General features: G+C 44.9%; 1 protein-coding gene across 3 annotated transcripts; it reads left to right on the top strand.

The window, feature by feature from the left end:
- Nucleotides 1–2,979: 2,979 nt before the first annotated feature.
- On the top strand, nt 2,980–22,876 carry LOC111271766 (uncharacterized). 3 transcript variants are annotated; one of them, XM_086973020.1, is made up of 12 exons: nt 2,980–5,523; nt 12,493–13,454; nt 13,901–14,419; nt 14,699–14,818; nt 15,032–15,251; nt 15,594–17,800; nt 18,052–18,360; nt 18,649–19,083; nt 19,499–19,688; nt 20,320–20,504; nt 20,748–21,053; nt 21,716–22,876. In XM_086973020.1, exons 2-10 carry the CDS (start codon nt 12,495–12,497, stop codon nt 20,433–20,435), a joined length of 5,076 nt encoding a protein of 1,691 aa, XP_086829146.1. In that variant the 5' UTR covers nt 2,980–5,523; nt 12,493–12,494; the 3' UTR covers nt 20,436–20,504; nt 20,748–21,053; nt 21,716–22,876. The 3 variants fall into 3 exon arrangements, with proteins under 3 accessions (XP_086829146.1, XP_022708482.1, XP_022708484.1); XM_022852747.2 differs by having other exon boundaries at nt 15,032–15,260; XM_022852749.2 differs by lacking the exons at nt 20,320–20,504; nt 20,748–21,053; nt 21,716–22,876 and having other exon boundaries at nt 15,032–15,260; nt 19,461–19,635.
- The last annotated feature ends 209 nt before the right edge of the window (nt 22,877–23,085 follow it).

Genomic DNA, 23,085 nt, shown 5'->3' with positions numbered 1-23,085 from the left:
TGTGCTTTCATGGGTGTCAGGTATGCTCAAAATATAGTAAAATTGATCTAAAAAAATTTATTTCACAGGTGGATTTTATTTACATTATCGTTCTAATAGACTTACCTTAGTTAACTTAGACAATATGCCCGATTTTTGAAAATTTTTTATATTTGAGCCCCACAAGGGCATCTTCTTTCGCACCTACTGAGCTCATTGCAAATATTTTATTTATTGGGGTATCGATCAATTTACTAAGCAATTTTTCTAAAAAAACTGTTACCTAAATTTCGTGATTTAGCTTTATTCTGAAGATTCTTAACATAAGTGGGTATGTACAGACGGAAGTGAATCCTAAAGTGACTACATAGACCCGTTGTTTCCTAGTGCTTCCCATTTAGCATTTCAGTCTCACTACATTGTAGCGATGAACTATTGGAATTGTTATTTCAAAAAGCACATATAGATGAAGTTAAATGTCTTTGCGGACGCTGATAATGAACGCCTATATCATGTGAGCACGCGATTAAAAGTGGGAAAAACGACTGACATAACTCTGTTCTATATACATTTGCTATATCAACAACGGTTCTGTAAATCACAGATTTTCTAGCTAAACAATGTGGAAAGTAAAAATGGGTAGTATTATTGTGGTTGTGATAAGCAGATATGTCTTTCTATTAAATGCCGTACAATTTGTGAATATGTACTTGAATTGGCAACCCAAAATCCAGTAAAGTTGCTAATACCTGACAAGGCTGAATGGAGCACGGACACCAATGCATAGTTAACTCTATCGAAAATATTTTTTCACGTATCACACCAATAATTTTATTTCGATTATAATACCCCATACCAACTATATGGACAATTTTTCCCATAAGCTTTTCAAAATAAATCAGCTTCTAAACAAATGTAGGCAACCATCTTGCATACGTTTAAATGAACTTTAACCTCCAATGAATCTCATCATGTTTCACTCTCAAACCGGCAAGACATTAATGTACTATACCCTGTACCACCCAGACATCGAGCGTCGACTTTCGCTCACGGGAATGTCTACGTATTAATCTACTCTCGCCACGAATTTCTCTCTCCGCGAACGCCATGCATTTCATAAATGCGTTTATTCGCCCGCTTTAATTAAATTACCCTAGTGCCCAAGCACCCTACAACATACGTATTCATTCATACGCATATTTTTATATTAGGTTTTTCACTAGCACATGGCGATCGCTACCGCTCTATGTTTTCAAAAAAACATATTTAAGTGAAAATCGACTCGGAAAGGGCGGGTGATTTCAAATCGATGCCTCTTTTTGTAAAGTCCCACGCGAACTAATGTGAACATTTTTAATTATGATGCTGCCAAACATATAATTTTAATTAACAGTGGTGCATAATCAATGCTTCTCTGCAAATACGTACTAAAGGTTAAATTTCTAAAAAAAAACGACTTTGAGTAGTAGGTCATTCGAAGCAATGATTCCCTAAGACTTGCTGAAGAGTTAACGATGCATTTGGATCAGGTCACTGGGGAATTTGAACCAGTCGCATTTCACAAGAGTGAGTAACGCAACACAAAGACGAAGATAAGGTCGTCAAACTTTCAATCTTAGCTATTACGATATTGACGTGACATGAAATAACAGAATTGTAAATTTACGATGATATTTTAATCGTACCCAAGTATGGAAATTTGAAAGCCTGACATATAATATTGTGTATGTTTTTTGTTATCAGGTTTTTGTTAGTACTACGATCATACGAGCAATTAATTGAAGCTTTTTACTAAAGAGACTGTATTAATTAGAATTTAGGATTTGCTATAGGCATTCCTGACAAGTGACGGTTTAAAGTACTATAAAAAAGAAAATAAAAAAGTAATTAGGGAAAACATTTTTCATGCATTGTTAATATAATGCTTACCGATTATTCACTTATTCACATATTAGCAGAAAAATTATGACCTTTTGTTAAGAAATTTTGTTAGTAAAGGAAATTTGTCTACCATGTTATCGCAGTCAATTTCAATGAGCTAAATGAAGCTTATTGAAATATCTTGCAACCCACAAATAAGAAGCCTACAAATTTCGTTTTAATAAAAGACCGCTTAGAATGGAAATAGTTGTAGAAAATAAAATGCATAGCAATTATAAATATATAATTCGCAAGGCAGTCGAAGACCAAGAGAAGGATCGCAGTCTCGCTAACCTGCAGCGAAAATCAAAAGCAAGTAAAAGACAAATAATTGGAAGGTCCAACTATCGATGATTAACGTGCTTCCTATGTCAGAAGGCATAATGCTTGTAATAAAAAGGAGGAATATTATGCTTGTATTTTTTAAATAATACGAGCAAATACTTTTTTGTTACAACTGTAAAAAACCACCGATGGGCTTCGCGATAATAATTGCTACGTACGGTTTCACAGACACTAAGTCTAAACTAGAGCTAAAATTCTCTTATTGCTTTAGGCAGAAATTCATGGCTCATTTTATGCAATTATTAAATATGCGCCACAGAAGTACTAATTGTATCTTTGAATCTTATGCTCTAATTGTTGCTCAATAGTTGCTTGGATATTCATTAAACATGATTACTTATTTTGGCACACCTATGCATTGACTTAACTCGTGTTTGTTTGAAATGAATGCTTACAGTGAGGCTAAAAGAAAAACGTGATGAATGTGAGCTTTTGAATGATTTGGCTCGTACTATCATCACTAGTGACTTATTAACATGGGGCCCCACATAACCCAAAGGTGGGATGCCCCTTTAGCAGCCGCTCGTCACTGCTGCGGCTACCTTTTAGCAATGGATGAGGCAGGAAAAAGATTGCAGCGAGAAACCAATGGCTGCGACAGCTGCAACGACGCCAATAATATTACAACGACAATAACGAGCGTATCTTTTTGAGATGCTGAACACATTTTTTTATCAGGTCGACACAACAGCACTGTCAAACAATACAAGACAGCTTTTCTGTCTTTCGCTCACCTTGTCCGATTATGGTTCTTAAATAGTTAATTATCTAGCGGTAGCTTTTACTTCTAAAATCATGTAAATCTGTTTGACCTGTGACATTTTACGCTTGTCCGACATTATTGCGTACCTTTAATTCTTTCAAAATTTCAAGAAAGTCAATATTAGGTGTGTTTCTATCTAAATGAATACGGATGACTGAGTTCTTTACTGCGCGATAGCTTTCGGTTAAAGTAAATTCCTGTAATCATTGCTCTCCCTTTATCTTGAACGTTGTTACATATCGCACATAAAATTAAAAAGGCGTTTCGAACAATAAGGAAGAAGACAAAAAAAAAACAAAAAATCATCAGCGTCCTAATTTTTGTTCTGCCCGTTCTTCGGACCATCCTTTCTATCAACGTATCGGAGTCATTCTGCCAGTAGTTCCGCTGGCTGTTGAGCTCTGCCCGGCTCGCTGTTTGCGTCGACAGCTTCGGCTCCAGCACTCCAGTCGATTTCGCTTGCTCGCTCGCTTGCTGCTGGCCGCTCTGCCAGCGGCGGTTTCCTTCTTTCATTGCGGCGGCCGGTCGAGATGATGGTTGTGCTGCTGCTGGCGCTGCTTGATGCAACGGCGGCGGCAGTGCTCACCGCTCACCAACAGGCACCAACTAGCTAGGCGCTGGCAGCCCGCTGATCCTCGCCGGAGCTCTTTGGCGGCTAGCTCACTCTTTAGGTGCTTTAGCTCGATCGGCTGCTCCAGCGCCACCGGCAGGGGTCGTCGACCCCAGCGGCCGTCCGCGAACCGCCCGCCGCTCTGATTCCGGCCAGCTAATGCGTTCATTGGCGAGCGCTTGCGAAGACGCGATCTGCGTTCGTTTCCTAGTGAGGGCGCCTGTGTCTGCCTCTGTTGCTCGCTTTATGCTGGCCGCCCTGTGAGAGGCTAACTGTGGCTTGCCTGCCTCCTGCCTGCTGGCCGTAGTTTATGTTGTACACACAGAGAGTGGATGCCTGCTTGCTTGGTCGCTCGATCGGTCGGTTCGTTCGTTACTTTGCTGGTGAACGAAGAACAAGGAGAAGAATACGACGACGAACAGAGCTGGCTGGCTGGCTGGCTCGCTGGCTAGCTCGAAGTGCTGTCTGACTTAGTGTTGGCTCGTCGCCGTCGCCGTGATTTCGTGTCCGTTTGGTTGTTAGTGGTGCGTTCGGTCGTTGTTGTACGGCGGGCGGGCGGGCGGGCCGAGTCCGAAGCGAGACATTGTCCCTCGAATCTCCGCGTACTCTTCCAGTGTGTGTTTGCGGGGCCAGAAACAGCTAAAACAGCAGCAGCAGCAGTGGATTGATTGTGGGTCGTCGCCGTGGTCTTCATTGTGTCGCTTACACTGGATTGTCTGGTTGATTCGTTGGTTCGTTTGTTGCTTGGTGATATTGGGCTGGTGGTTCGCCCCACCGTCGTCGTCGCCGTTGTCAACGGCGGTAACAGCAGCAAGTCGAGAAGTGGCCAACATCATCCGCAGCCGCAGTCGATCAGACGTGTGTATCGTCCAACGAGTGGACGGTCGGACGGACGAGCAGACCTGACCAGCCGGACAACGATACGGTCGTTCGTTCGTTGCGTTTTGTGCGTGTAGGCAGGTGGCCGGACGGCGTGCTCAGGCAGGCAATTTGCCTGGCTTTGCAGGCCAATCTGTAGCAGCAGCACGGTGCTACTGCACTAGCAGTTGGTTCCGGCATCAACAGCAGCAGCGGTCGCTGGCTGGGCAACTCGCATCGCGGGTCGTTCGCTCGCTCAATAATAACAATAATAGCAGCAAGTAGATTTGTCGCAGTGGTACAACTGCGTCAAGCTTTACTGCTTCTACTACGATTATTTACTACTTGGCCTAGCAGCGTTATTCTAGCCATAACCGCAACTGCTACTACGAAAGAATCAAGAACTTCTACTGCAACAGCAGCAGCAGCAGTCCTCCAAACAGTTGTTGCTCAAGCAGCAACGTCGTATCATCGAGCATTGATCGAGCAGCAGCAGCAGCATAAACGGCGACAGTAACAGCAATAGCACTACCAATAACGAAAGCGGGTGCTGTGCAACAGCAGCAGCAGCAACAGAAATAATTGTTTTACTCCTTACGACCTGGAGTTGTGCTGGTAACTGCTAGGTTGTGGCTGTAGGTAGGTACTACTAACCGCCGTTACCGGCGGCGCAGCGGCAGGGAACTGTTATGCTAGAATAATAATGTGCGCTACTGTTGCTAGTCCTACTAGTACACACTAGAACTAGTACTGATACTGGTGACTGTGGCCTTTGTCGTCATCTGCGCCGCAGCCGCCGTCGTCGTTGTTGTCGCTCCAACAGCAGCGGCGGGAGGACGAAGCGGCAACGAGGACTCGGAGCCAGACGGCAGCAACAGCAGCAACAACAACAACAGCAGCAGCAGGGCGGCAGTGGTCGTGGTGGCTGGTCCGGGACGGGACGCAGCGGCTAGCGCCCGTGAACCCATGGCTGGCAGCCCCTTGCCCTGCAAAACAACGGGACGAACGCCATGAGAGAGCCCGACGCTGCTCGCTGCTAGCAGGCAGGGTAAGTGCTACTGCTGACGATAATAATAACGATAATACCATTGCTACTATTAGCTAATTATGGTAGTACTTTTAGCTTTACTAATAGGTAGAACTAAACTGTATACTACATAACTCTCACGATTCAATTTGTCATCACACGCCGACTGTAGCAAATACCTGCTGCTACGGCATATATATATATATATATATATATGTGTGTGTGTGTGTATATATATAACGTACGTTGTCCACGTGTGCGTGTGACAACTGTGCGCAACGGATAAAATGCAGAACGTAATTTATATTGTGATGTGTTGCACAGCACTGACATGTCGGGTCAGTCGGTTGACCGATTACGGATGGCTCGCTCTGCGACGACGACGACAACAGCGATAACGGCAATATTTCGAGCGAATAAAAATGATATTAGGCTTTATGCACACAGGACAGGCAAAATGTTTCGGTTTTGTGTTTCATGTGCACGTCTGTGGCTATCTACTAGTAGAATGCGTTTCGCTGAGATCATCGCCACACAACAACAGATGTTGCGCCGTGATGCGCTGCCCGTGTTCGTTATTACAGTGGCGACGATGCTGGCGATCGCTTGACTAGCCTCAGTTAACGACGACACCAGGCCGGAGAAGCCGGGCCAACGAGGCCGAGCTATACTAGCAGCAGGAGTGAGTTGTCGGGTGAGGGTGGTGAGGTAGGGAATGCAGCAGGGACTAACTGTGTGTGAGCGGCACCATTGGTGACCGTGGCTGAGACTTCGGCGGCAGCAGCGACAAGAACGAAAATGCTGCCGTCGGTCATATTCGCGGATGCTAGCTAATCAAACCTCGGTAGAACGTGAGGACAACAAGTTGGCCCGGAGCCTTCCGTTGCCCGCCATCCGATCGCAGGCCGCCAGGAAGTGTAAAGCAAACTGAGATTATGCGGGGGAAGACGGCGGCGCTATCAAGCGTGTTCTATCACGCTGTCGAATCGAATAGCTGCCCTTTTTCCGCCCGTAGTTACTCTCGTAGTCCCGGAACCGAAGTACCAGTGGCATTCGCAAACATCTTGAATATATATAATTACGGAGCGTTTGTTTACGCCTATTTGTCTCTGGGGCGTTAATATGTTACTAGAATTGTACAACATGCTATGTCAATCAGTTAGTCGGCCAGCTGTCAGTAAATATCGGACGGTCCAAACCTTAAAAAATTTCAAAGTTTTTGCTCTACTCTCATTTTGTGACGAGGGCGGCATCTTCTTCTCAGATCGCCGCTGCTGCCACCTTCATGAGTCCAGCTGCCGATACTGAGTGGAACGACATCTTGTCGCGTCGGTCGCGAGCAGCCGCTGCCAACAGCATTCACCAACTGCTACCTGCCAGCCATAGCATCAGCAGAAAGCAGCAACGGTAGAATTGAAGACCGGCGCCAGGAGCGGGTGATAATACGGCGGCCGGCGGTAGTGACAAGCGGCGTCGGTGCCGTTGCTGTCGGAGCTGCTGGATGTGTAACAAGCATCCATCCGGTGACGGTAGAGGTCCGTCCGTCCGTGTGTCGATCGATTTGCCATCCGTTTCGTCCGCCGGCGTTAACTTCCTGATCCTGGTTTCTATCAGCCGATGCTGCAGCAACAGCAGCAGCTAGGCGGTAACCGACTTCGCTGCAACAACATGCATCACCGCTGGTTGCCACTGATTGGTATTGCCGCAGTCGACCTCGCTACTGCCGCAATCTGCAAACACTGGCGGACATCGTTTGTCACCTAGCGAAAATGAAGGCTCCTCTAGCTTCCCTAGCTATGTATAATGTTTATGCGCAACCTCGAAGGCCAGCAGCAGCCGGTAGTTAGGCAGGCAGGCTTGCTAGCTAGCTGACAGCCAGCTCGGGTGCTCACTTCGCTCCCTCTCGAACAGACCCCCATCCACGCAGCGTGGGGTGCCACTGGATCTGAGTGGGTAGCAGAAGAGAGAAAGAAGGGAGAAAGAGTAAACGAATCAGCGACGGGGAAGAGCCTTTAGAGTGTTCTGACAATGGCAAAAGTGACGGCACGATGATGGTTGGAATATTTGAGGGCCCGGGTAACGGCAACTAACAGACAGTGAAAGCTGTTTGTTGTTAAGTATTAGGGTTTGCTACGTCGGTGTTGAAAAAACGTGCTGGCGCAATGACGAGGTAACGATTTGAAAAAAATGAATAACACAGCAAAATTCTAATGAAAGATAACGAAGTTAACCTACGAAAACACTCAGACCAATCGTCAGACTAGCTTTTCGTGTCTCATTGTATACTGTCAGCCTTATTCATGTCATTATATTACTTATTCATGTCAGCCCTACTCCCGTAAATAATTTTCCACAATAATTATTTGACTTGAACAAAATACAATTGTCCCTACAACCACCCAGTATTAGATTGCAGCCAAATCTACAACGTATGTACGCATCGCACGCATGCACACACACATACACGCACACACAAACACCACGACCACACACACACACACACACACGCTCACTCACTGCACACACACACACTTTCACACAACTACACACACACACACACACACACACACACACACACACACACACACACACACACACACACACACACACACACACACACACACACACACACACACAAACTCACACACACACACATATATACATTTACACGAGCACATGCACACATACACATAAATTCGAACTCCTCGCCAAAGATTGGCTGGTTAACTGCCGGTCCAGCCCTCAGTTCCGTTCCCACCCCAACTAATGTAACGTAGTGACTGGCTGTGACGCTCACGGAGCGGTGTGGTAGAGTGCCGCATCGCGCCGCGCCACTGGTTCACGAAACATAGCATCATAATCGCACATAGATGACGTTGGTGCCCTGTCCCGACCCGACCCGACCCGTCCCACTGCCACAGAGCGTCACAACCGGCAGGCTGACTATGCTACAGGCAGTAACAGCATGAGCAGCAGTAACGATGGCGTTGCGTAGTATTGCGCGCGCGCCAACAACAATCGAAAAGATCGAACGAAAATTACTCTATGCACACAAACACACACACGCATACACACGCAGGTACACGTAAACCCTCTGCCAAAAAACGACAAACCAGCACTTTTCTTTTTCTTGTAGGGCGATTTCGTTTTAAGTTAAAAAGCCAAATGAGGGACACATGTAGCAATCCGCTGTATCTACGTTTATATATATATTTAGTGAAGTGTCTATCATTCTTGTAATTGTGACACTCCCCATTGGTGCGTAACCACAACTGCGACAACAGATGTGATCCGTTATAAATGAAAAATTATTTGCCTTTGTTTCAACTCAATGCGTTAGTGATCCGTGTTGTATTTACTGTTACTGTGCGGATGTTAAACTTGCGACAAAAGCAATGAAAATCGTTTCTAGCAATCGTACAATCATATTTTTGTATATAGTTTCACTAGTAAGCTGCTGCAACGCTTGAAAATTTCATTTTTACATTTGCTGCTCAACACCATTCACTCCGCCCTCCTGCCATCCTTCTTTATCCGCGCGCAGTTGATTAATCGCCTGTTGAATACAATTGGAGGTTTTCTCGACAGCGCAGCTGTTGTTCGCTCGTACATCTTCACGACAAAACACGAAAATAGCACATCACTCTCGTACGTTATCAAGCAATGTTAGGCTCTCATTGGTTGAGTCGTAAACGATAAACACACTAACTAATTATATGCCTTATAGATTACATAGAGGATTTATATTATTGTTTTTTAATAAAAAAGCGACAAATTATCATCTAAGCGTTAAGGTCAACGGGCATCGATAACAAACCAAAATCATCGAATAGAGCACCTTCCATATGTGCTGCAATTTGCAGAAATATTGGGTAATAGTATTCAATCGAAAAAATTAATTAGCGAAACACGTTTATGGCATGGATATTGCACCTTAATACGAAGATCGTCATTGTGATGACTCACGAGATTCTATATTTTGGTTGTATTTTACTTGTGTTGTTTACTTGTATGGAAGCTTTTCCGGTATTTTTGCGTGCTTCTCAACAAACAGCGTGTCTCCGGCCTCCTTGTGTTATTGTCATCTGACGAAAGGCTGTGCCATGTTAGGAAATAGGCATATTTATTTGTATTCTTTCCATATGACTGCTCACTAGTGCTCACACGTAGATTTCAAGGAGAACGGCTGTACATTGCTGTTATAGACACTGTTTTGAGCTTTTTAAATTGTCTCATAAACAACTATTCTCTTGCCGCTGATATTTGCCGACACTATTCTTCACACTTTCTGTCGGTTTTTATTGAGTAGTACCCAGTTTTATTTGGGCCTAAAAAGTAAGCATGGAAAAAGGTAACGATTGACAAATTCACAGCTAAATACGTATTGCAGCTCACACTGAGTGGGGCATCAGTACTGCGTTTCTGAGTATACTTAAAGTATGGTTAATTATCGTTTTTTATGTCAAATAACTTACGGCCCTCCGTATTTCGTCTTATTGCGAATATAATTATCGTAAAAGCCATTTCACCTATGTCCACCGAAAGCGACTTTATTTACATAAAAGCGCTATCAAGCCCTTTCGTATTTAATTTAACTTTTACAAAATCTGTTTTTGAAAAAAATCATTGTAGATTTTAAAATATGTTTATTGCGTGACTTACAAGTCAGACTAAAACACGGAAGATATATATATATTCTATAGAACGGACGTACTGAGCAGTCTATGTTCACAGCATATGCGTCTACATTATCTGGCTGTTACTAATTGTGGAAGCCAATATTATATGAATTTATACTAGTAGGAGCAATACTTACGTCTGACACGTTTCTTATCACGTGCCTAAGTGGTGACACTGCGAAAAATCAGCGATTACGTAATTGTTATTTCGAGATTAAGTCGTCAGAGTATTCATGGTTCCGCACTTTTTGCATAGTTAAAAGGTTTAATAAAACGCTGACATTTGTTCCCTACAGAGCCAGCCATACGTGGTCTATGTCCTTCGATTTTATTGACCCAATAAAATCGTTTAATTTTCTAGCGCATTTGAACCATTTAGCCTCCGATTGGTTTTTGTCAGCACTAAGGTAATATGGTTTCGATGGACATATACACGTTCTGTAATGGAATGTGAAGGAACATTTATTTGTCAAACAAATTCCCATATAAGTAAGAATTAATAACATCCTGTTCTATAAGCGTTACCAAGGGCCGAAAAGCAGTGGTGGTTAGCAAGTGATCGTTTTCAAAAACTAAATCTCTACAACGTATATAAGAAGAAAGCACAACTGAAATGTAATAACTTGCTATGTTTAGTGGTTGCTAAGATATATACGAGTTACTTATTTTGTAAGTAAGAGAGAAAGATAAGAGCGCCTCGTCTCGTAAGTCCTCTTTTTAGATCAGCCACAACGATCTTTGACCGTTTTCAATGTCGAAATGGCAGAAATTTTCTAATGCTTTCTACATACGAGAGAAATGAATAGAACCGCCGTCAATTTACTCCGTGCCTTCAACTTGTTCATATAAGCCTAATGCCCACTAACAGTGAGCATTCGTAGTTAACAAAAAATACTTATCAATATACCTTTGTCTAGTTGAAATTAAATCAGACAGAATAAGCGTAATTGATTGACTTTTTAATGCACATTACAGTGTTTCCCTTCCAAACAAAACTTGTTAACTCTTTGTTATTTAGCCAAAGATACCCGAAAGATGAATGAACTAAACAAGTCTTTGTATGACTTTCCCTCAGTTTGCAGCCACTGCTATTCAGTTTTTCGCAACTTCGCGATTGATTTCATCAATCAGGAGTGATTTATTCACAAGCGACCAGAAAAACACATTTAACGTCTTTGGTTAAATATGTTTACATTAAACTGCATTTCTGCTATCCTTATGGCATTCTTCTGCTTGACTGCCGTCAAAGAAAAATAAGCTGTTACTCAGAGTGTTCTAACAAGCTAACCTAGCGTCCATTTATAACAAAATATAGAAATCCATATCTAACGATAAAACAATTATTGTAGACTCTATAGATTTGTTTGATCTCTACGTATAGAGAAAGTACTTAAAGAAATGTTAAGATCTTTTTGCTTGAATTTACTGAAAGTTAATCCCAATCTCATGCTAATCTGAATGAAGATTCGTATTGCCCAGCTCATAACTGGTTCTGCAAATAAAACACACTTGCTTATGTGACTTTGGAGATGTTTCAAAAGAGATTTTTCCGTGTTACGAAATTTGGCTCAATAGTCGCGGTTGAATCACCGCGGTACCTTGCCGTGAATGCAATATACGTTACCGGTTGCTTCACTTATTTTTCCTTAAAGGCAGAATGTTACCAGCTGCAAGAGGCGTTAATCAATACGTATTATGCACGCTAGATTTAGTAGACGTGACAATTTTCTGAAATTCAGCTGGGATCAATACTTATTTTGTCCTTGTCATTGTTTAGATGAGGAAGTCTTAATCACACTTTCACGATAGTTCATAGATAATACGCTCATTAACGCCTGCTATCAAACCTGCTGACGAACAGAGGCAAAATGGTCGGATAAAGCAAGGCTGCTAAACACCTGCTTGGGAAAATGATAATTTTCCTACTGCTGGCACAATTACTCTATAAATTTTGTTGACACACTGTGCTGCGCTATTATTTTCCTCATTTATCTATTGCCTGCGAAAGTGTGAATAACTAATTAAATACCCCAGGCAACTATTGCGCTGTTTTTTTACTGTGCTTTAGATCGCGGGGTCATCTTGGGTTGCACATTTATATAACAGGTCAGAAGCCGCCTTTTTTGTTTGAAGCAAAAACTTCGCAAGCATGCGATTTTTCCCAAAAAAGGTTCGGCTCGTGACCTCGGTGAGAATTGGGAACGTGGGTTCTTGGGGTGGGTGTACGAATGCTAATCTATTGTTGTTGTTGTTGTTGTTGATGTACATTTTCGTCTGCTCATTGATGGTGTTGCTGCTGTGATGATTTCAGGCATGGGCTTGGGCTGCGGGGCAGCGGGCGGATCGGGTTGTTCCCTTCGGGAGAGACCGCGGGCGCAGGGCGGCAACGTAATTGTTGTTGACACGAAGCAAGAATCTTCTCCTTCTGCCAGAACCTTCTGTAATCAAACTTCTGTCATTTCCGAAACTAGCCGAAACTGCAGCAACAACAGCGATAGCATCAACATCTTCAGCGCAAACGACGGTAGTATCAGCAACTGCAAAAACTCCATCAACAACAACAACAACAACAACAACAACGAAAGCTGTTTTGATTTCTGCTTCTCATACAAGCAACAACAATCTTCCGAAGATTTTCAAGAACATCCGCCGCCTCGGCAGTGTTTACAAAACGAGCTTCCTTTTGCCAGCAGGACGAACCCTGTAGTCTACAGTGGACAGGTGGACACGGGTGTCGCTACAGCAGTTGGAGCAGGTGCGACAAGTTTCTGTGAGCTCGGCTCGTATGCGTTGGACGGTGCGACAGCTGCGTTTGCGGCAGCGGGACTGCCCGCTCGCACTTGTCAGCCCGATCTTTACGACCATAGCAGCAACAGCAACAATACAGAGTGGAGTGTTATTAGCAGCAATAGTTACAACGAAAACAGCCTCCGTGGTGACAACGAGGCTGGACTATCGCTATCCCACAAAGCGGGTGGAAGGACATCGACGGCCAATGCTACTGTTGCTGCTGCAATAGCAGGTATTGTTAGTAGTACTACAATTATAGTAGACGCGACCGCTAACCCAGGTTGTGGTAGTGAGAAACATCGAAATAGCGCCACCAGTTCCATTGTTAACCGCAGCGGTGGCTGTGAACAAGTTCGCCTCACGTGTGAAGGCTCGCTCAGTGAGGCCAATTTTCCTATCAAACTCAACAGGATCATCCGGAATCTTAAACATCTGCTGCTGCCCAAACAAAGCTCGAGCTATACTACACGGGGTAAATTCAACGTATGTGTATCTCCTTCCTTTTTTTGTTGGAATACAGTTGTTTGCCTAACACTATTATCACCACAATAAACATATAGATGTTGTCGACCACTTACAATACTGTGACTGACACATTTAGCGTTTACGGCGAGCATGCAAGGCAAATTGAGTTCTGCTGCTGCCAATGCGTGTGTGTATTTTACCGAACTATGCGTGGAAGGTATGACTATGAGTGAGATAGAAATGACACATGGTTAGAGTCAAGCTTGGACTATGGCCAGATACACTAATAACACCTGACACCTGCCTATATGCGTGTAAAAATAAGGGTTCTTCGGTTTAATATTTGTCAGGAAATCTGCGGTGAGCATGCTATTAGCATTAGTTCTTTTTTTGCCTTGTCATAATCTAACGATTTTTTATGTCTTTATATTTTGTTACTTGCTATTTTTGTTGTTTTTGTACAGATCTCCAAAGTGGAGCCGTGGAACAGCGTGCGTGTCACGTTGAGCGTGCCCCGGGAGGCGGCGGCGCGTTTGAGCCGGTTAGCGGCAGCCCGAGACTCGCGACTACTTGATTTAGACCTCCTAGCTGTACAGGTTGCTCAGGATCATTATACGCTAAGTTCTAGCGGTGCAAACAGCCATAGCGGCGGGAATTCGGCGTTAGGTGCAAGCAGCAACGCTACCTTGAGCAGTTCCGGCAGTTCGAACAGCTCGAAGAGTTCGAACATCGGAAGCGGCTCCGCTTCTGGTAATAGCGCGTCAGCAGGTGGCGCGACCGGCTCGTCAGGCTCACCCGGCGGCCGGTCGACGTCTTCGCCGGCGAACTCTTCGGCGGGCCCGACGGCGGGACCGACGGGCTACACGGGGGGTTACGGGGGCCTCGCCGGGTTGGCGGGAGCCCCCTCGCCGTTGGGACATAACCCCCACCTCGGCCCCCCTGTTCCACCCGGTACACACCACCACATCACGAATCAACAGCAGGTAAAAGCAATAGCAATAAGGAGATAACAGCTGTGGATAAAGAGGAAGATAAGGATATGAAAAATGATCGCAGATGATTATCCGTTAAAGTTCTTCAAGACATACAAACAGTTGATTATATTGTGGGAAAGGAATACTGCGACCGATTGGAAGAAAATAGCATTAATTACAGAAACTAATTTATAATACTTTATTACTGAAACAACACTTTAGGCATTGGAAATAACATGTTGGAGCTCTCTTTTGTTTCTCGTTTTTTTGCGTTTGTTTACACATCAGGGGAGTCCGTTACATTCAAATTCCAATGGCCCAATGGGACATGGGTCGGACCCTCCCGGTTCGTTAATGGGCAGCAACAACGTGGGAACGGGCAATGCCTCACATGATGTGTTCCTCAAGGTGAGCTGCATGATTGGCTAATTACTATTATGTAATATGCTCACTGTCCAAATTCTAAGGAAAACTTTGCTTTAACAAAGATTTACTTGTAACTATCATTTCCAATGTGGTGAATTAACCACTGTTAAAGCTACCGTATAGACGAGATAGATGCACTTTAACTGACTACAACAACAACCACATCATTCTAATACATCATTCGTAATTATTCAGCCGCATCCGGTTTCGGGCGTGGGCGGGCCAGGCGGTCCTGGCGGTGGGGGTGGTGGGAGCGGTTCCGGGGGTTTTCGGTCGCCTAACGCGGTGGCTCCACCAAATTCTGTCATTCCCTCGATGAATAACTCAACAAGTTCTGCATCCTCTAAACCCAACCACCAAACATCATCGTCGTCGTCCTCCTCTGTGCAGCCTTCCTTTGGAAAGAGCACAAAGGGTAAGCAAGGTACTGAAGCATTTTATTTTGTTTCTGTTTTAATTCAGTTCTTATTTTTTCGTCTGGCATCCTGCAATAATAACGCATTATATTCGACAGTATCTTGGTACGGGGTAACTTTTTTAGTTTGAACGCTGAGTTAGTTCACACATTTATGATCGGTTTGGTCATTAGACTATGCTTGTTTTACCGTAGAGAGACTAAGTTCTGTTGTGTTGTACCGACGTTGTAAATTTTATTTTTTATCAGCAAAGGAATGATCGAACCTATGCAGAGACTGCGAGATCTCAGCAGTGTTACATAACCCAAGGGTGTTTTTTTTGGTTTGTGGTGGTACTGCAGGAAGCGGTAAGGGACGAGGTGGAACTGGCGGCTCGGGTCCATTAGCGAATATGTCTGCGAGTGAGTATGAGGATATGCAGGCTCGAATTGCTGACTCGATCGAGAGCGTCGTCCAGCAGCAGCGACGATTGCTAGCCGAAGAGCAGGAGCGAGAAAAGGAACTTAAAGAAGCTGAGAATTCGTCAACGACGGCGACGCCTCCTCTCGACGGCGCAATGCCGGAAGTGTCCGAAGAGGATTTGGACACGCTGCAGGAGTGGATGCTCTCGCAAGGGGACATTGACCTAACGGAAGCGGGGTTTCCTATCGGCACCCCGCCTCCATCCGACCCGGATAACCACCGAAAACAACAGCACCCTCAGCAACCGCAACAGCCCCCCCAGCAGCAACAACATATGCCTGGCGGCCACATGAGTCCAATGGGTAGTCAGATGCAGGCTGCGTCTGGTGGCCCTCGCGCTCAGATGAAGTGCGCTAATCCTTCCTTAGCCCATATGCTCGAACGAAGGCCAAGCCCAGACCTGGATCATCGCTTTGCTCAGCAGGGCCATCCACAGGCTGGGATACCGCCACAACATCAACAGCAACCCCAACAGACTCCGCACGTGCCCCAACAGCCACAGCATGTACAGGGGCACCCACAGCATTTGCAGCAACAGCAGCATTACGTTGGCCAGCATGGCCAACATATGGGTGGGCAGCCGATATCGCAACACATGCAGATGGCGCCTCATCCTCAGCAGCCCCAGCAGGCTCAACAGCCTGTGCATCAGCAGATGCACCATCCCCAGCAGAACAGCCTCTACCAGCAACAGCAGCCGCAGCAAGTGCAGATGCAGCAAGCTATGCAACAACAACAGCCGCAACAGCAGATGTACAGACTCCAGCATCAGCAAGCGCCGCAGCAGCAGTCGTTCGGTGGCGGACCACCTGCCGGGGGAATGCATACACATCCACATCAGGCCCTTCAGCAGCATCAACAGGCGCCGCAACAACACCAGCAACAGTATCAAGTGAGGCCAGCGATGGGACCGCAACAGGGTCGGATGGGACAGGTGGCCGGTCAGATGCAGCATATGCAAGCAGGACAACAGCAGCAACAGCCGGGACCACAGCAGCAGCAACAACCGCAGCAAGCTCCCCCACCACCACATCTCAACCCTCAACAGCGCCTACAAATGATGCAGCAACAGCATGTGAACGCGCAGTTGCAGCAGCAGCAACAACAACAGCAGCAGCAGCAGCAGCAGCAACAGGGACTTATGCATGCGCAACAGGCAGGTCTCCACCCAATGCAACAGCAGGGCCATCCACAGATGCAGCAGTTACAGCAGCAGCAGCAGGGCCAGCCGATGCAGCAGCAACAGCATCCACAGATGCAGCAACAACAGCAGCGGTTAGCCATGCAGCAGCAGCAACAGCAAGGTCAACCTGGCCAAGTTGCTGGCACAGCTGGACAGCCTCAGCAGAACATTCAACAACAGATGCAGTTGCAGCGAATTTTGCAAATGCAACAGCAGCAGCAACAACAGCAGCAGCAGCAACAGCAGAACCAGCCGCAGATGCAGCAAGGACATCCGCAGCAGCAGTCGACTGTTATGCAGCAACAGCAGCAGGTGCCACAGCAACAGGCGGTACAGTTCCCGGGTCAGACGCCACAACAACAGCAGCAACAGGCTGCTACCCAACAACAGCAGAACCAGCAACAGCAGGTGGCAATGCAGCAGTCGCAGCAACAGCCCCCGCCGATGCAGATGCAGCAGGCGATGCAACAACAGCCGGGAGCCGGCGGTATGCAAATGCATCCGCAGTTGCAGCAGATGCAGGCGCAGGGGATGATGCAGCCTGGCTGCATTCAGCCACAAACTCAGGCGGCCCAGCAGTCACAACAACAACCACAGCTGAGCGTACAACAACCGGGAATGCCGCCACAACAGCAGCAACAACAAGCGCAGCAACAACAGCATCCGCAGCAAGCGCAGCAGCAGCCGATTCTGCAGCAACAGAATCAGCAGCCGCATTTGCAGCCCGTTCAGCAGCCGCAGCAACAACAACAACAGCAACAACAAGCTCAGCAAATGCTCTACCGACATCAGCAGCAACTACCTCCACAACAGCAGCAGCAGCAACAAGCGCAGCAACAACAAGCGATATCTGCTGGCATGGTGACTCAGCAGCAACACGCCGTATCCAATGGACCCTATCAGGTGCGTTAGAAAACACGAGGCCATAATTGATTTTAGAATTTGTTACCATTGGGTATGCTTAGGTTATAATCGGCAGTGGAATAACCCACTCGGGGCACAAAATAGTTCTCTATTAATTATTGTAATTAACTCAATCTATCCAAAACATATACACGCATTCATTTAACATATACAAGTTTAGCCTGCAGTGTTAGTTGGCTTGTACTACTAATTCTTATTCCATTGTTTGCTGCGGTACTTCCGTCGCACAGACTCATCCCCAGCAGCAACAACAAACACATCAGCAACAACAGCAACAACAGATGGGCGGCGCAAACCAACAAATGGTTAACCGGCAGTTGTCGCTGGGTGGCCAGATGGCCAGCAGTCCAATGGCGAATCAAATGGGACAAATGGGAAGTCCCATGGGTCAGATGGGCAGTCCTATGGGGCCAATGGGAAGCCCCATGGGCGCTACTGGCGGACATTCACAGCCGCCTCCTGGCGTAATGCGGCAACACCATGTAATGGCTCACGGGGGACCTTCCCCGAATCATTCGCCTGTTGCAGGATCCCCACAGGTATGTGGAGCTAATAATCGAACCAATTTAAAGGACACCTCTTTTATCTGTACTCAATAACCGGAGGTTATAATACTCGCTTCGAAACATCTAAAATGGTTTTGCTGACTAGTATCACTAACTTTAAATTTTAAAGAAATTAGCGAACTACGAATAATACAAAGTGCTTGACAGACAATAAGCATCACCTTCATAAGTCTTCCTTATTAACGGAGAAGCATTTTGTCGTACAGAACCAACATCGAATTAAATCAAATGCCTTTGTTCTTCGACTAAACTGTTCAACAGGTTCTAAACACATCAGCGTCGCCTTCTCCGGCTACGACACCGGACCCTCGAGCATCACCTGGAGGCTACAGCTGTGTAACCTCAGGAAATCCGAATACTCCCACTGGCCACCCACCACTGATGGGTGCAACGTCCCCATTACACCATCTCAACCATAACCACAACAATAACAATGGCCGAAGCAGCGCTGGGCCAACACCGCCTTCGTTACCGAGTCCTGGTGGCACAGATTCGCAGGGCAGCAGTGTAGGTGGTCAGAGTGGTGGAATGGGTCCAGGAGGACCAATGATGGCTCCGCCAAGTCCGGCAACAACACCTCAGCCGATGAATAGCAGCAATCACCAACAACAACAGCCGAGTCCCGTCTCCGGCCTAACGCAACCTCAACAAAATCACCTACAACAGCAACAACCCAGTCCTCAGCAAAGATTACAGGTGGGTCTTTCTTTTCTCAATCGCCACTGTCTCTTTCGTCTTGTTTACTATTTATTCCCCGGTGTTGTTCTTTGACGAATTAAGTGTCTATCAGTGCAAACTTATATGCACGTAAGTGGAGAAATACTAATGAACAAGTGAACGTCGTTACCGCGAGTAATCACCAATATTTTGCGTAGCAAAAAAGTTGGCATAGAACAATGCCAATGGGCTGTACTGCCGGAAAAGAAGGCATAAATGTATCTGTACATATATATACATAGGTATATATCCATGCCTTGCTACCGTGTCTGCCATTATTACTTGTGGTGCCGGTGTATTTTGAAGGTCGGTTATTTATTATAGTCGTATGTTCAACCGTTTCGTTTGACTTACAGTCTCATTTATGTCGTGTTCCTGGTGGTATGTGATGTAGGCCAATGGAGGCTCGCCGTCGAAGCTGACGTTAATTTTCTCAAATACGGAAGGCTCGGATAACGCAATGGGTGGTTGTATTGCCCAAATGGGCAGAGGCCAAGGCGGAGCTGGACCGCCAAAAACGATTAAAGTCGTGGGGCTTCCTAAGGGCAACCTTATCTCCACAGTCAAGCTGCAGGTTAAGACAGGTACGTTGACATATGACTGTCAAGCACAGTGAACTGATTTTCTTCGACTGTAAAAGCTGAATGGAAGCTTATAGTGCGCACGCGTCGTGCGTGAAGGCCTAGAAACTGCACTCTAGAATGAGTGGGAATTTAAAATGCTAGGTAAATGCGATACGTCCTTAAAGTATATTGCTGCACTTGCACACAGTATTTATGGGGCGGTTTTTTCTATCTATATTCAAAAGGGTAAGGTTCAACAAAGAATGTCGGGCACTGAATTAAAAGCAAGTGTAAGACTTATTTCTCTAACATATAGTAAGTCTTCGTCTAGTGTTGGAGAAAACAAAAAGGTTTCAGGTTGCTTATCTTGAAAAAATCTTAAAAAGTATGTACAATAAAATAGTCAGTTTTTACATTTGTTTTTTTCAAGATAATTGATATTAATGTTTATATCATAGTACGGCAATACCAAGAATAAATTCAAGCCTACAAGATACGTGCTACGTGAATGCACCTAAAACATGTCTTGCTTCTGTAACCTTATTGCTTTTAGATATGCAGAGAAACCAGACAAATCCTTATCCGCTGCAGCATTTTACTATATTTTTAACTTAGTATGAAATAACATTGCCACCTTTTACTTCTGTTACAGCTGATTCCGTAGAGGGTGGCACTCGTGCAGGTGGAAGCTTGAAGCGAAAAATGGACGAATCATCGGGGGTTCCAGGAGGACATCAACAACCCTCGCAAAAAATCGTTAAACAGTAGACGAAAATTGCAACTACTGGATACTTTTCTGCCACCCCTAACTCCTCCGGGAAATCTGCTGTTATATAGGTAAGTTTCTATAAGTAAGGTAAGTGCTAACCGAGATCCTGTCTTGTATCTCGAGAATATACCCATTATTCTTAGTAGCAGCTTAGTAATTTTTTAGGTGAAAAAGGATTCAGACGTAAACACGATAAGGTCCAGCTTAAAATCGAGCGTATCTACTTTTCATATTTAGGTTATCCACTAAGTAATATTATGATTGATATCGCATCTGACATGTTTTTATTTATTTTCAAACATTTCCTGCAGTTTTCAGTTAGAACGTGTACATATTTAGATTAGACGGATTCTATGCGAAGAAACCTAGTAACGATGATGAACTCGGAAATATACAAAGGAGGGATCCTTTTGGCGTGGAACTAACGTCCACGGCGTTAACGGTATCGGCCTCCATTAAGCATCGAAGAAGGCGGACCGACCCGATTGTGCCAGCCATTTTGGCCCCGACACCACTCCCCCCTCCCCCCGCATAATGGTGGTGGTGATTCTCATGGAGGACTTCCGGATTGCTCCGCTCCTAGTTGTCATAGTCTATTGTCTCCCAATCGTCATCGAGTGAGTATCTATAAACGCATAATTTATTATTTTACTTGGTAATTAGCGTTCAGATGTAACTCTGGAACGTTTTTTGACAACGAGTTTTCGTTTTTTCGCATTTGATTTCATACGCACGAAAAATACTCTTATTCCAAAAAACTAGTCAGTGGAGTCGACCAACACTAGAATAAAGTCTAGATTTATTTGGTCGTCGTTTTGATTTCTAAAGTCACGGGGTTTAATTAATGCTTCCATATCGTTCCAGAGCTAACGGCACATAACTGCATAACTTTTTTAAGTTCTTTTATCGTTACACAGAACGTTATTTCATGCAGTAATCAATAAACTCTGAAGTGAAAAGTGTCCACAAAGTGAAAGAAAGAGACCCCGTGGTTCTATCAGCAGTAATTTGATGCTCAGAGTTTCAGTTCATAGAATTTTAACTACTATCGCTGAAAGCAGTTTCTGGCTAACAAAAAACAAGTGTTTATGTTAGAAAGCTAAGCTGCTGCATTAACATGAAAATGGCAGTCATAAAATTACTCTATAAGTAAAATTACTCTATGCGAGTAAGCGTCCACTATTCTAGTTTTTTGTGGTTTCATCTGTTGTTACATCTACTACAAGTACGAGTCTGACATGATTTGTTCCCCATTTTTCTCCCCGTGGTTGTGCAATAGGTTGTTGCCAGTGCCTTTGAAGGTGTAGCTGTCGAGCTGCAGACGTGGATCAGCGTCTGCTTCCTATTACATTGTCGAGGTTTGTCTTCTACCCTCTGTGCTTCACAACAGCGTCAACGGACATAAGCAGCCAGGAAGCAAGGACGGTCACTCCAGTTAGAGGAAAAAGTAAGAGCTCAGATGATGAAGCAAAAGAATCGATAAAGGTGTTTCAGAGTGGAATCGGACAAGCGGAGGATATGTGTACTGAGCCTCCTGTTCTCCATTGTCTTCATTGTCTTTTCGCCGAGAAAATTGTCAGATTGCATGTGAGCATGTGAAGGTCATTGAACGCTTCTAGCCATAATATGATCGATGGTTGGTGCAGCGCAACGATCTGGTGCGTGGTGCCAGACGAATATTTACGCCGCGTTAAATCTTTAATGCTGCAGATAAAGGAGACAAGAAAAACACTAAGGACGAAGAGACGGAGAGAATAAAGATGACGAGAAACTGAACACAACAAATATGGCCGATCTTGTGCCCCCGCCCTACCTCTAGCATGGAAAATACTGTTTTTTAATGGTCTGTTGTGTGTGATGGCGTCTGTGCGGAATTACATATCCACGTCCTGGGTACAGTCGCTGCTAGATCCGAAACTAATGCTGCCGCTAAGGGTAGATACCATGGCTTCGGGCCATACGGTTGAGGATAATCATACTCGGCCCAGGTAAACTTGTGTCAACTTGGACCTAAAATTTATTTCCGTTTAAAAAAGGAGGGTATATGCTGGCAGAAGGGTTAGAGGCGGTGTGGCGCCAGATCTGAGGGCCATTTGATGCCTTACGTCTATCTAGATATCCTGAGTATGGACGTGTCTCCTGTTGCGTCCATCAGGCATTGGTCTGGATCTGATTGCTGCGAGGAGGACATAAGAAAAAAGAAATGAGTTTGTTCATAAGCTAGGAATTACGCCAAGAGAGAAGCGCCAACGATTAAATTACGTCTATTGATATATTTCTCTGTTATCTACATAGCAATGTACAGAAAGAGCAGACTATATACATCTCTAATCTCACTTGATATAAATAGAAGTGGTAATAATGATAATATTTAATTTGTAATGACAAACATTTTGCCTCGACAGTAAATAAACGTAGAACAGTGAAAATGGTTACAATTCTAGACCTATACTCTACTTGTACAGAGTAACGTTTATAATGTTGTTAGTTAACTGAGCTGGGGTCCTCGCAGCAAGCACTGCCGACGGTGTATGCGTGTGGACTTGACTTAACCTCCTCCCATACAGTGGAACAAAGATGCAAGTGGTTTCTTCAGCTTTGTCAAAAAAGCTATCTACCAGTCAACGTGAAAAAGAGTTTATTATATAT

This window comes from Varroa jacobsoni, unplaced genomic scaffold, assembly GCF_002532875.2.
Source record: "Varroa jacobsoni isolate VJ856 unplaced genomic scaffold, vjacob_1.0 contig01007, whole genome shotgun sequence".
In the NCBI taxonomy this organism is placed as follows: Eukaryota; Metazoa; Arthropoda; class Arachnida; order Mesostigmata; family Varroidae; genus Varroa; species Varroa jacobsoni.
This window is presented reverse-complemented; position numbering and strand designations above follow the sequence as displayed.

What these genes read in the sequence shown, in the direction of transcription:
- LOC111271766 (XM_022852747.2), top strand. Translation starts at nt 12,495, where the DNA reads ATGGGCTTGGGCTGCGGGGCAGCGGGCGGATCGGGTTGTTCCCTTCGG. An exon ending in CACATGATGTGTTCCTCAAG is followed by an intron (nt 14,819 to 15,031) that starts GTGAGCTGCATG and finishes GTAATTATTCAG; the next exon opens with CCGCATCCGGTTTCGGGCGT. An exon ending in CTGTTGCAGGATCCCCACAG is followed by an intron (nt 18,361 to 18,648) that starts GTATGTGGAGCT and finishes ACTGTTCAACAG; the next exon opens with GTTCTAAACACATCAGCGTC.